Source organism: Eleutherodactylus coqui, chromosome 7 (genome assembly GCF_035609145.1).
Source record: "Eleutherodactylus coqui strain aEleCoq1 chromosome 7, aEleCoq1.hap1, whole genome shotgun sequence".
NCBI classification, from domain to species: domain Eukaryota; kingdom Metazoa; phylum Chordata; class Amphibia; order Anura; family Eleutherodactylidae; genus Eleutherodactylus; species Eleutherodactylus coqui.
In genome coordinates, this window is record NC_089843.1 from 37450020 (window position 1) to 37464366 (window position 14347).

Here is a 14347-nt window from a genome sequence, read left to right on the forward strand (position 1 = left end):
TCCTCATTGCATCACAAAGCGAATGTGTCACCAGAAATGACCCCTTGTATGAATCAAAGTTTTATGTTAAACATCATTTTTAAGAATTTTGCAGATTTTTTTCGATGTCACAATTTATACTGAAAAAAAAAATCCTGCAGTTCTCACACTGACCACTAGGGCTAATAATAGTTTAATAGTTCCTGTTCTGTAGAGAAAACTTCTCAGCAGCCATCTCATTAACATCACAGGCAGAATTACACTGATAGGTATATATATATATATAACATTGGATCCACCACCTCCCCCCCCCCCCCCTCCCTCCCCCTTCTTGTTACTGAACATATTGCATCTGTGGCCTATGAGGCTGCTGTAAAGCATAGCTATGCAGCAAATACAAGATGGCCACCCCAAAGTCATGTAAAGACAATAGAATAAAAAAAAGCTAAAATCAGAAAATAAAAAACATTTTAAAAATGGAAAATTTGTCACTGTGGTTTTAATTAGTTAAAAATACATATGTGGCGCATTCTCTTTAAATTTAGGAAATCAATCAATCTATATTCTGTGCGGTCTCATTCTTTACAATCTGGAGTCACCCTGGATGAATCTACACTAACGGGGGACATCGGCTTTTCTTGCAGCTTAGTCCTATTCACTTGCTTGGAGCTGAATTGTAATACCTGCACCTAATAAAAGCACCATTTACGGTGCTTGGTCCTGGGCTTTAATTCCGGCCGATAGTAAAAATATGGTGCAATGTAGCAGGGGCGGGTGAGGACCTAGATTGTTAGTCACAGCTGAGACTGGGAGGACTACCCATTTACCTCTTAGCTCCCCTTTATCTATGAAATAAAGGACACAACAACCTGCTGGCGTTTTACGTGGGTAGGCCACAGCTTTATTTAATTTCTCTTTTACTCCACTTTATACCCATCTTCCATGCCGCTTAACCGCTTTATAAAATTTAAAACTTTTAACGTAAAAACAACCAGGCGTAAGAAAGCCCCATGATGGGCCTGTACAGCCCTTCCATCCATTGCTGGCATGGAAAAAAATTACCGCCTAACCCTAAGCTGTGACAACTTCCTAAACAACTTAACTTCCTCATAATAACTCTATCCCACCTCCCTTTCCTTACAGGGCGGGTGGGTGGGCGACTCCACTCTTCTTTCTCCTTCTGAGCACTGACTCCTCCTCTTCCTCTCTTCTCTTTCCTATCCCTCTAACACCTTCCCTTGGTCGCTTCCTTCCTCTCCATCTAGCTAGCCCCGCCTCCCAGTCCCCCACAGCTACGTTATACACTTTGCTGTTTTTCAGACTGGGAGGACTACCCATTTACCTCTTAGCTCCCCTTTATCTATGAAATAAAGGACACAACAACCTGCTGGCGTTTTACGTGGGTAGGCCACAGCTTTATTTAATTTCTCTTTTACTCCACTTTATACCCATCTTCCATGCCGCTTAACCGCTTTATAAAATTTAAAACTTTTAACGTAAAAACAACCAGGCGTAAGAAAGCCCCATGATGGGCCTGTACAGCCCTTCCATCCATTGCTGGCATGGAATAAAATTACCGCCACCAAGGATGCAGCATATCCCTATGCTGCACTCCGCCCCCCACATGCCAGCCACAACGCCTCCTCTACCCCGTCCTGCAGTCCTGACAAAAACGTGTCGGTGCCAATATCACTAAGGTGAACACCGTCACCCCTAAACATGCCTATCTCTCTCTTTTCTAACTCCCAATGTCTAACTGACACCCCCCCAATTGACTGAACAAATTTAGACATCTTAAAATTAACGTTCCTCCTCGCTCTCTCTATAGCCTCCATATCCCTCGCGTCCCTCCAGAACCTTCTGGCCACAATATCTGACCAGACTATAATAACGTCGTTAAAGAATTTTTTAAAACGGTATAAATCCTCCTTCATCAACGTCAGTAATTCTCCCACTTTAACTTTCCCCAGATCATTTCCACCCGCGTGGATTACCAAGATCACTTTATCGGGTGACCGCCTGCTGATTTGCAGCACCTCTTGGAGCAGCCCGGTCCATTTCAAACCTCGTACGCCGTGCCATTGCACGCATACGTCTTTTTGTCCCAAATGGGGACCCACCGGCCTTGCTCTGGCCCTCTTTTCGGCCCAAAATATGTAGGAGTGGCCTACCACCCACACTGTCCAATTTGAACCTGTAAAACAAATCAAGAAAGAAAAACAGGGGAAGACTGTCCCCAACATCAAACTCATAACCATTTCACAGTACTCTCAAATCCGGCCTTACATAGGACCGGTATGCCTCCGATTTCCACCTACCCACCCTTTTTACCTCCTCACTTCGCAACCCGCAGGAAAAAGCCGACGTGGCCGCCCCAATTCTAAACGAATGAGACCCAAAATCGTTTGGCGCCAAACCCAGGTTTTTTAAGCATGACCGCATTATCGCCGTGAACTGGTACCTTGTTACCGGAAATCCCGTTGCGTGCACCAATAGCGGGCCGCCACCACTGTGGCGTGCCATAACGTCTCTAACTAACTTTACTGGGCACCACTCTGTCCCCAGCGCACGAATCCGCAACCATTCTCCCGCTCCGTATATGTCCGTTTTCGATTTTCTTATGCAAATCTTAATATCGTCGTCCCCGAGCGAAACATCCGAAAATTGCAGACCTCCCGGATTATTTTTACTCGTCGATACTAATTCGCCCAACCGCAGCGCTGCAAAAAAGGCTAAGGAAAATGTAGTTCTAAAAAGCGCCGTTTCTTCCGCGTTCGCACATACTGATCCCATTATCTTCATCATTGCGCAAAGCAGCTCGAAAGTGATCGGGCGTCTCCCATCCCGAGAAAACTTCTCTTTCTTCCAACCTTTCAGTATTTGCGTAAAAACAAAATCCTTTGTCACGTCCCGACTCCCGTGTAAGCGTAACAAAAATGCTATTGCCGAAACGTGTTTTCTCGCCGCATCCGCCGACGCTCCCCGCCCGCGCAGGTTCGCCAATGTGTCTAAAGTAACCGCTCTAGCCTGTTCCGTATCCGGAAAACCACCCCCGGCGACCTCAAACCATTGCTTCCAAATCGCATTGTAGCGCCGCCATGTGGCTTCGGATACCGACTTACGGACCAGATTCAGGAGCTCCTTTCTATTATTTGCCATAAGAAAGCAGGGCAACATACCCCCTCGACGTCCGCCGTCGGGTGAAGCTCCCTGAATTTCGACATCTGAAATCGAGAAAGAGCGTCAGCTTTGTTATTTAAATGTCCCGGTACATGGCTCGCTTTGAACTTTATGTTATGCTGTAGGCAATCCAAAATCAAATGGCGTAAAGCCGCCAACACCAATTTGCACGCTGAGGACTGTTTATTTACCGCTCTCACCACCGTCTGGTTATCCGACCAAAAACATATACTTCTATTAGCCAACACCGGGCCCCATAGTTCAATGGCGACCATGATGGGAAAAATTTCCAACAGAGCTATGTTTCTCGTCCATCCTCTCTCGACCCAGGCTTCCGGCCACATGGCGTTGCACCACCTGTTACCAAGAATCACACCAAAACCACAGGCTCCGGCTGCATCTGATACCAGTCCTAGCTCCTCACTGTCGACTTCTTCCCTTTGGCATATTACCTGCCCATTGAAAGTTTCGAGAAAAACCTTCCATATGTGCAGGTCCGCCTTCATTTCCTTTGTCACCCTGACAAAATGATGAGGCTCCTTTGCCCCTTTCGTCGCCAAAGACAATCGCCTCGAAAAGGCGCGTCCCATAGGTATGACCCGACACGCGAAATTTAGCAGGCCCAGCAGCACTTGCATTTGATGCAGTGTAACTTTCCGTGATGTACCAACGGTCTCTACCATCTGCCGCAGCCGCGCAATCTTTTCCTCTGGCAGCCGAAACACCATATCCTTAGTATCGATCTCGATACCTAAGAACTCCAAAGCTGTCACTGGCCCTACTGTCTTTTCCGCGGACAGGGGAACGCCTGCTCTTTCCATCAGCCTCTGAAAAGATGCCAATAGAAAACCGCATACGCCTGACTCGGGGGGCCCTACGAACAAAAAATCGTCCAGATAGTGTAATACCGAAGGGATGCCCGTCTCGAATCGAAGTATCCAATCCAAAAATGAACTGAAAACCTCAAAATAATAGCACGAAATAGAGCATCCCATTGGCAAACACATGTCCACGAAATAGCACCCTTCCAATCTACACCCCAACAGATGAAAACAATCAGGGTGTACCGGAAGCAACCTGAAAGCTGATTCAATGTCCGCCTTTGCTAACATTGCGCCAGCTCCCGCCCGACGGACTAGATACACCGCCCGGTCGAAAGACGCATACGACACTGCCGCTTGCTCTTTCGAAATCCCGTCGTTGACCGAATCACCCGCCGGAAAAGAAAAATGATGGATAAGCCGGAACTTGCCCGGTTCCTTCTTCGGGACCAGCCCCAAAGGTGAAACCCGCAAGTTCCCGAATGGGGGCTCCCGAAATGGGCCCGCCATCCGACCCAATTCTACCTCTTTCAGTAACTTCTCCATCACTAACTCTTTGTTTTCTCGAGCCGATTTTAGATTGTCGCAGAGCCTAAGGGAAAAAGTCGGGTTGTGCGGTATCCGGAAACCTTCCGTAAAACCTAACCTAATTAATCTTGCCTCCTGCGTCCTGTGGTACCGGACGAGCCACCGCTCCAGGTACCTGACGTTCACTGGGGTTCGCCCCTGCGCTGGGCACCCCTGGTGTAACTGCTGTCCTCTGTCGCCTAAAACACCGTACTGCGGAGTGTGCTCCTCCGCACACTGAGCACTCATGCCGAAACTTACACGATGCGTAGAATCGGCAATGACCTTCGTTGAAGGCCCAGCACGATCCGGAGGGTTTTGATGCCGCAGGTGCCTGCTGTCCACTGGCGCCTGCAGCGGTCCCCTGAAAAAACGGTTTTACCGGTTTTTGTGAAAGAATAAGCTGGATCCACACATCCGTTGCCTTCGTGGCCCAGCTTATGTTCCTCATTCCGGAAATACGACGACGAAAATCCTCGTCGTACCTCCACCACGCCGACCCTCCGTGCAGTTTATAAGCACTATGAATGGTGTTCATATACACCATTAGTTCAGGGCCCTTCTGTGGGCTATGTTGACAAGCTACGTGTGCCAACATTAAAAACGCCTGTAGCCAATTACCAAATGTTTTGGCTACTTTCGCTTTTTTGTCGGTCCCACGTTCCGAAAACCGTTCTTTGTCGACCGCAATATGTTCCACCGACAATAGTGACCATATGTCAACATATGTACCATTTTTAATTTTCTCCGTTACTTCTTCCGTCAAGCCCACCCCGAGCGGGGCTACCCCGCAGAAAAGTGTATCTGCGAACCTTAAGCCGTCACCAACCAGCTCTTCGCCCCTACGACTCGCCCCTTGCGAGCTCTCGGGTGCGTGAGCCAAACTTTTACCAACCTCATAACGATTTACCAGCGCTTTTAGCGCTCCCATAAACTCTTCATCACACAACTCTTCGCCCCTACGACTCGCCCCTTGCGAGCTCTCGGGTGCGTGAGCAAAACCTTTCTCAATTCCAGAACGATTTACCAGCGCTTTAAGCGCACCCATAAAATCTTCGTTATGCTTATCACCTGATGTTACCGATACATCCCAAACATTTTTGTAGTGTGACTCACCCGCCTTGTTCCTCCCTGGTTCCGCCAAGAGGAAGCTCGGGCCGGGTGGCGTTGATACACGATCCCGCCTCTGGCCTGCGTGTCGTTCCGTGCCCAAATCATGGGTGACACCACGGCTTCTCTGGCTCTGCGCACTGAATGCCCTACCGGCCGAAGGTGCCATATTGTGTCTGCTACTGCGGGGAGCGTACCTATTATCTGCGGAAGAAGCCGGCGAGAGAGATGAAGTATCGCGTGAAGCCCGAGCGTCCCGCTCCCGGCCGCTGCGCCTATCGTAAACAACCGCCGCTCCTGCCCTTCTCTGTGTATCCATTAGAGGGGCCTTCCTTTTCCGACCCTCATTCTCTGGAGACGCTGACGAGCTCGTAGATACCCGCGCTCTTCTGCCTGCCCTAAACCGCTGCGCCCCTTTTTCGCTTCTGCGCCCCCCCACCCCTCCATACTTACCTTGCCCTGCTGCTTGCTCCTCCCTAGCGCGCCAACTAGCTCGCTCCCTTGACGAGCTGCCCGGTGAGCGCCCGCCTGTGTGCCGCTCGTGTCGGGCGCCCTGCCATCCACCTGCTGCCCCTGATGCCACTATTGCTTGTTGCTGCATAAAGCGCCCCCGCCCCTCCCCCCCCCCTCCCCTCTCCAGGCGGAGGGGCTGTTGCCAACGCCCCAAGCCCCCTTCTCATGAAAACTATACTGCCTGCACTATCTCCACTATCCCTACTCTCCCTTCTATTTATCCTCCTGACACCTCTCTTTGAAATCCGACCCCCCCCCCTTCCCTCTCGCTACCCCCGCTAAGCTCTCCCTCCCCCCCGCTGCGCTCCTCCGGGCTGAACAGGGACTCGCTCCCGTAGCCCCTTGTGGCCTCCTTCCGAAGTGCAGGCCTCCCGCCGGTACTACTTCCGGCTCGCAGATCCCTCCGCCTGCTGAGGGAGACACGTGTCCCGCTCTCCCTCACCTCCGCCATGATCTCCTGCACCGCCACGGGATTCCCCTTGCCCGCGCAGGACTTACCCGACCTTGGCACCGCTCCGCCTCTCCCGGTGAGTAGACCTCCGCCTTCCGCTCCGCTCTCGTCCCCACTCCTACGCTCCCCAGGCCTGTAAGCCTCCGCCTGGCGCTGCGACCGCGCCGCTCCACTCCGGCTCGCTCCCGCTACTCTTGGGCTGCTTCTGCCCCCTTTTTTCGTCGCTGGGCTGGGGCTTAATCTTGCCGGTGGTTGCCTACGTCTTTGCGGCCTCCCACGAGGTTCCGTGCCGCCGCACTCCGCCGCTGGCTCCTCTTCCGGCCTCGCCTCCGGTAACGCCGCCGCCGCTGTTGCCGCTGACCGGTACTCTTCGGCCATCTTCACGAGCCACAGGGGACCCTGGCTGGCCACCGCTTCCCGAATTTGCTGCGTTAGGTGCTCCATCTTCAGACTTGCTGCAGACCTCTCCTGGTGCGACTCCACTCTTCTTTCTCCTTCTGAGCACTGACTCCTCCTCTTCCTCTCTTCTCTTTCCTATCCCTCTAACACCTTCCCTTGGTCGCTTCCTTCCTCTCCATCTAGCTAGCCCCGCCTCCCAGTCCCCCACAGCTACGTTATACACTTTGCTGTTTTTCAGGACTCGCAGAAACAGTTTTTAACTTCTGCTTTCTCTCTTGCAGGCTACATAGCACTCAATTAGCGCTATGTACTAAGAAGTGAAAGTGGAAGTATAACTTCCATTATGCGACCTGGCAATCACGTGACCGCTGGGTGCCCCCTCTTAACAGTCCCAGTTCAGATAGTTACAAAAATGAATATATATATATATATATATATATATATATATATATATAAAAGAAAATGAATAGAGATGAGCGAGCACCAAAATGCTCGGGTGCTCGTTACTCAAGACGAACTTCCCGCGATGCTCGAGGGTTCGTTTCGAGTAACGAACCCCATTAAAGTCAATGGGCAACCCGAGCATTTTTGTATGGGACCTATGCTCCGCTAAGGTTTCCATTTCTGAAAATCTGGGAAATTCAAGAAAGTGATGGGAACGACACAGAAACGGATAGGGCAGGCGAGGGGCTACATGTTGGGCTGCATCTCAAGTTCCCAGGTCCCACTATTAAGCCACAATAGCGGCAAGAGTGCCCCCCCCCAACAATTTTTACTTCTGAAAAACCCTCATTAGCAATGCATACCTTAGCTAAGCACCACACTACCTCCAACAAAGCACAATCACTGCCTGCATGACACTCCGCTGCCACTGGGTAACATGCTGCCCAACCGCCCCACATGACCCAGCGTCTGCTGCACACACAAAAGTGTCACTGCGCAGCCTTCAGCTGCCCTCATGCCACATGCTGGCTTCATAGCCACACCACCCTCATGTCAATTTATAATTGCCTCTGTGATGAGGAGGAACCAGAGGCACACACTGCAGAGGGTTGGCAGGGCCAGGTAGCGACCCTCTTTAAAAGGGGCGGGGCGATAGCCCACAATGCAGTTGAGAATCACTGACAAATCGACGTTCGATCTTCATTCCAATCCTGTGCCACCTCCGTCAGGAGCTGCAAATGTCGCCAAGAGTTACGTAGCGATGGGGAATCCATGTGCCCACACAGTGTTCATTCTGTCTAGGTGTCAGGTGGCTCAATCGACACTGCAAGGGGAAAGCCATCTGCACTATGCCCCCTTTCCAAGTCACTCAGTGTCTTAGTGGCAGACAGGTAAAGCACCGCGATGGGAAATAAATGTGCGCCCACAGCAGGGGTGGCTCCGAGGAAGCCACCGACGGTACCAAAAAAAATACCATTGCAGTGCCTCCCTTAAAGCTAAGGTAACGCGAGAAGAAAGGAAGGTTGGCTTCGGGCCACACTGCAAGCCCTAGTCACGCAGGCTGGGTTATTTTCATAGTCACAGGTAGGTAGAACTCTGCTATGGGAAGTCTGTGTGCACCCACAGCAGGGGTGGGTCCCAGGAAGCCACCGACGGTACATAAATAAATCCCATTGCAGTACCCCTCATAGCTCATGGCACATCAGAAGAAATGCAGGTTGGCTTCGGCCCACACTGCATGCCCCAGTCAGTCTAGGTAATTAAGATTTGTCACAGATAGGACGAACTCCCCTATGGTATGTCTGCGTGCACCCAAAAGGATGGGTGGCTCCCTGGAACCCACCGACGGTACATAAATATATCCCATTGCAGTGCCTCCCTTAGAGCTGATGGAATACGAGAAGAAATGCAGGTTGGCTTCGGCCCACAATGCAAGCCCTAGACAGGCCCCAGTAACAATTCCGTGGCAGCAGTAGAGGGAGAGCCTAGTATTAGTAACATTTCAGTAGTAGCAGTATAGAGAGGCCCCAGTAACATATCACTAGCAGCAGTATAGGGGGAGCACAGTATTAGTTCCATTTCAGTAATAGTAGCAGTCAAGACAGGCCTCGGTAACAATTCCAAAGCAGCAGTATAGGGGGAGCACAGTATTAGTTCCATTTCAGTAATAGTAGCAGTCTAGACAGGCCCCAGTAACATATCACTAGCAGCAGTATAGGGGGAGCACAGTATTAGTTCCATTTCAGTAGTAGTAGCAGTCTCGACAGGCCCCAGTAACATATCACTAGCAGCAGTATAGGGGGAGCACAGTATTAGTTCCATTTCAGTAGTAGTAGCAGAATAGACAGGCCCCAGTAACATATCACTAGCAGCAGTATAGGGGGAGCACATTATTAGTAACATTTCAGTAGTAGCAGTATAGAGAGGCCCCAGTAACATATCACTAGCAGCAGTATAGGGGGAGCACAGTATTAGTTCCATTTCAGTAATAGTAGCAGTCAAGACAGGCCTCGGTAACAATTCCAAAGCAGCAGTATAGGGGGAGCACAGTATTAGTTCCATTTCAGTAGTAGTAGCAGTCTAGACAGGCCCCAGTAACATATCACTAGCAGCAGTATAGGGGGAGCACAGTATTAGTTCCATTTCAGGAGTAGTAGCAGTCAAGACAGGCCCCAGTAACATATCACTAGCAGCAGTATAGGGGGAGCACAGTCTTCGTTCCATTTCAGTAGTAGTAGCAGAATAGACAGGCCCCAGTAACATATCACTAGCAGCAGTATAGGGGGAGCACAGTCTTAGTTCCATTTCAGTAATAGTAGCAGTCAAGACAGGCCCCGGTAACAATTCCGAAGCAGCAGTATAGGGGGAGCACAGTATTAGTTCCATTTCAGTAGTAGTAGCAGTCTAGACAGGCCCCAGTAACATATCACTTGCAGCAGTATAGGTGGAGCACAATATTAGTTCCATTTTAGTAGTAGTTGCAGTCTAGACAGGCCCCAGTAACATATCACTAGCAGCAGTATAGGGGGAGCACAGTATTAGTTCCATTTCAGTAATAGTAGCAGTAAAGACAGGCCCCAGTAACAATTCCGAAGCAGCAGTATAGGGAGAGCACAGTATTAGTTCCATTTCAGTAGTAGTAGCAGTCTGGACAGGCCCCAGTAACATATGACTAGCAGCAGTATAGGGGGAGCACAGTATTTGTTCCATTTCAGTAGTAGTAGCAGTCTAGACAGGCCCCAGTAACATATCACTAGCAGCAGTATAGGGGGAGGACAGTATTAGTTCCATTTCAGTATTAGTAGCAGTCTAGACAGGCCCCAGTAACTTATCACTAGCAGCAGTATAGGGGGAGCACAGTATTAGTTCCATTTCAGTAGTAGTTGCTGTCTAGACAGGCCCCAGTAACATATCACTAGCAGCAGTATAGGGGGAGCACAGTATTAGTTCCATTTCAGTAATAGTAGCAGTCAAGACCGGCCCCAGTAACAATTCCAAAGCAGCAGTATAGGGGGAGCACAGTCTTAGTTCCATTTCAGTAATAGTAGCAGTCAAGACAGGCCCCAGTAACAATTCCGAAGCAGCAGTATAGGGGGAGCACAGTATTAGTTCCACTTCAGTAGTAGTAGCAGTCTAGACAGGCCCCAGTAACATATCACTAGCAGCAGTATAGGGGGAACACAGTATTAGTTCCATTTCAGTAGTAGTAGCAGTCTAGACAGGCCCCAGTAACATATCACTAGCAGCAGTATAGGGGGAGCACAGTATTAGTTCCATTTTAGTAGTAGTAGCAGTCTAGACAGGCCCCAGTAACATATCACTAGCAGCAGTATAGGGGGAGCACAGTATGAGTTCCATTTCAGTAGTAGTAGCAGTCAAGACAGGCCACAGTAACATTCCCGTTTAGGGAGATAACAGTCTCACATTTCAGTAGTTGCAGTATAGACAAGGCCCCAGTTACATTTATGTAGCAAAAGTGTAGGCCAACCCCACACACCTTGCTGTACCATGAGTGCAGGCGAAGCCCATAAAAATTACTAGGATTACACTTTAGGCGAGGGACCCAAAAAATTGGTGTACCAACAGTACTAATGTACCTCAGAAAAATTGCCAATGCCCAACCAAGAGGGCAGGTGAAACTCATTAATCGCTTTGGTTACTGTGGCTTAATTTGTAACTAGGCCTGGAGGCAGCCCAGTTAAAATAAAAATTGGTTCAGGTGCAAGTTTCAACGCTTTAATGAGAATTGAAACGTATAAAAATTGTTTACAAAAATTATATGACTGAGCCTTGTGGGCCTAAGAAAAATTGCCCGTTCGGTGTGATTACGTGAGGTTTCAGGAGGAGGAGCAGGAGGAGGAGGATGAATATTATACACAGATTGATGAAGCTAAAAGGTCCACGTTTTTGATGGTGATAGAGAACGATGCTTCCATCCGCGGGTGCAGCCTACGTATTGCTTACGTACCACTGCTGTCCGCTGGTGGAGAAGAGAAGTCTGGGGAAATCCAGGCTTTGTTCATCTTTATGAGTGTAAGCCTGTCGGCACTGTCAGTTGACAGGCGGGTACGCTTATCCGTGATGATTCCCCCAGCCGCACTAAACACCCTCTCTGACAAGACGCTAGACGCAGGGCAAGCAAGCACCTCCAGGGCTTACAGCGCGAGTTCAGGCCACGTGTCCAGCTTCGACACCCAGTAGTTGTACGGAGCAGAGGCGTCACGGAGGACGGTCGTGCGATTGGCTACGTACTTCCTCACCATCCTTTTATAGTGCTCCCGCCGACTCAGCCTTGACTGGGGAGCGGTGACAGTCTTGCTGGGGAGCCAGAAAGCTGGCAAAGGCCTTGGAGAGTGTTCCCCTGCTGCGCTGTACATGCTGCCTGATCTCTGCGCCTCCCCTGCTACCTGGCCCTCAGAACTGCGCCTTCTGCCACTAGCGCTGTCGGATAGGAATCTTACCATCAGTTTGTCCACCAGGGTCCTGTGGTATAGCATCACTCTCGAACCCCTTTCCTCTTCAGGTATGGGAGCGGAAAGGTTCTCCTTATACCGTGGGTCGAGCAGTGTGTACACCCAGTAATCCGTAGTGGCCAGAATGCATCTAACGCGAGGGTCACGAGAAAGACATCCTAACATGAAGTCAGCCATGTGTGCCAGGGTACCCGTACGCAACAAATGGCTGTCCTCACTAGGAAGATCACTTTCAGGATCCTCCTCCTCCTCAGGCAATACACGCTGAAAGGGTGACAGGCAAGCAGCATGGGTACCCTCAGCAGTGGGCCCGGCTGTCTCTTTCCCCTGCTCTGCCTCAGGCTCCTCCCCCTCCACCTCCTCTTCCTCCTCCTCCTCAACGCGCTGAGATATAGACATGAGGGTGCTCTGACTATCCAGCGACATACTGTCTTCCCCCGCCTCCGTTTCCGAGCGCAAAGCGTCTGCCTTTATGCTTTGCAGGGAACTTCTCAAGAGGCATAGCAGAGAAATGGTGACGCTAATAATTGCAGCATCGCCGCTCACCATCTCGGTAGACTCCTCAAAGTTTCCAAGGACCTGGCAGATGTCTGCCAACCAGGCCCACTCTTCTGTAAAGAATTGAGGAGGCTGACTCCCACTACGCCGCCCATGTTGGAGTTGGTATTCCACTATAGCTCTACGCTGCTCATAGAGCCTGGCCAACATGTGGAGCGTAGAGTTCCACCGTGTGGGCACGTCGCGCAGCAGTCGGTGCACTGGCAGATTAAACTGATGTTGCAGGGTCCGCAGGGTGGCAGTGTCCGTGTTGCGGAAATGTGCGCTGACCCGGCGCGCCTTTCTGAGCAGGTCTGACAAGTGTGGGTAGCTTTTCAGAAAGCGCTGAACCACCAAATTAAAGACGTGGGCCAGGCATGGCACGTGCGTGAGGCTGCAGAGCCGCCACCAGGTTACGGCCGTTGTCACACACGACCATGCCCGGTTGGAGGCTCAGCGGCGAAAGCCAGCGGTCGGTCTGCTCTGTCAGATCCTGCAGCAGTTCGTGGGCTGTGTGCCTCTTCTCTCCTAAGCTGAGTAGTTTCAGCATGGCCTGTTGACGCTTGCCCACCGCTGTGCTGCCACGCCGCGCGACACCGACTGCTGTCGACGTGCTGCTGCTGACACATCTTGATTGCGAGACAGAGGTTGCTTAGGAGGAGGAGGGTGGTTTAGTGGAGGAAGCATACACCGCCGTAGATACCAGCACCGAGCTGGGGCCCGCAATTCTGGGGGTGGGTAGGACGTGAGCGGTCCCAGGCTCTGACTCGGTCCCAGCCTCCACTAAATTCACCCAATGTGCCGTCAGGGAGATATAGTGGTCCTGCCCGCCAGTGCTTGTCCACGTGTCCGTTGTTAAGTGGACCTTGCCAGTAACCGCGTTGGTGAGGGCGCGTACAATGTTGCGGGAGACGTGGTCATGCAGGGCTGGGACGGCACATCGGGAAAAGTAGTGGCGACTGGGAACCGAGTAGCGCGGGGCCGCCGCCTCCATCATGTTTTTGAAAGCCTCCATTTCCACAAGCCTATACGGCAGCATCTCCAGGCTGATCAATTTGGCTATGTGCACGTTTAACGCTTGAGCGTGCGGGTGCGTGGCGGCATACTTGCGCTTGCGCTCAAACAGTTGCGCTAGCGACGGCTGGACGCTGCGCTGAGAGACATTGCTGGATGGGGCCGAGGACAGCGGAGGTGAGGGTGTGGGTGCAGGCTGGGAGACGGTAGTGCCTGTGTCCTAAGAGGGGGGTTGGATCTCAGTGGCAGGTTGGGGCACAGGGGGAGAGGCAGTGGTGCAAACCGGAGGCGGTAAACGGCCTTCGTCCCACCTTGTGGGGTGCTTGGCCATCATATGCCTGCGCATGCTGGTGGTGGTGAGGCTGGTGGTGGTGGCTCCTGGCTGATCTTGGCACGACAAACCTTGCACACAACAGTTTGTCGGTCGTCTGCACTGTCAGTGAAAAACTGCCACACCTTTGAGCACCTCGGCCTCTGCAGGGTGGCATGGCGCGAGGGGGCGCTTTGGGAAACAGTTGGTGGATTATTCGGTCTGGCCCTGCCTCTACCCCTGGCCACCGCACTGCCTCTTCCAACCTGCCCTGCTGCTGCACTTGCCTCCCCCTCTGAAGACCTGTCCTCAGTAGGCTTAGCAAACCAGGTGGGGCCAGTCACCTCATCGTCCTGCTGCTCTTCCTCCGAATCCTCTGTGCGCTCCTCCCTCGGACTTACTGCCCTTACTACTACCTCACTGATAGACAACTGTGTCTCATCGTCATCGTCCTCCTCACCCACTGAAAGCTCTTGAGACAGTTGCCAGAAGTCCCCAATCTCCTCACCCGGATCCCGGGAACTTTCCAAAGGTTGGGCATCGGTCATGA

General features: G+C 51.4%; 1 protein-coding gene across 1 annotated transcript; it reads right to left on the minus strand.

Annotated features, from left to right (window-relative positions):
• Window positions 1–2146: 2146 nt before the first annotated feature.
• LOC136573478 (uncharacterized) lies at window positions 2147–6183 on the minus strand. The gene is made up of 3 exons (XM_066574769.1): window positions 5664–6183; window positions 2311–3203; window positions 2147–2173 (listed from the first exon to the last, which is right to left on the minus strand). The coding sequence occupies exons 1-3, from the start codon at window positions 5974–5976 to the stop codon at window positions 2147–2149; spliced, it is 1233 nt and encodes a 410-aa protein (XP_066430866.1). The 5' UTR covers window positions 5977–6183.
• Window positions 6184–14347: the final 8164 nt, after the last annotated feature.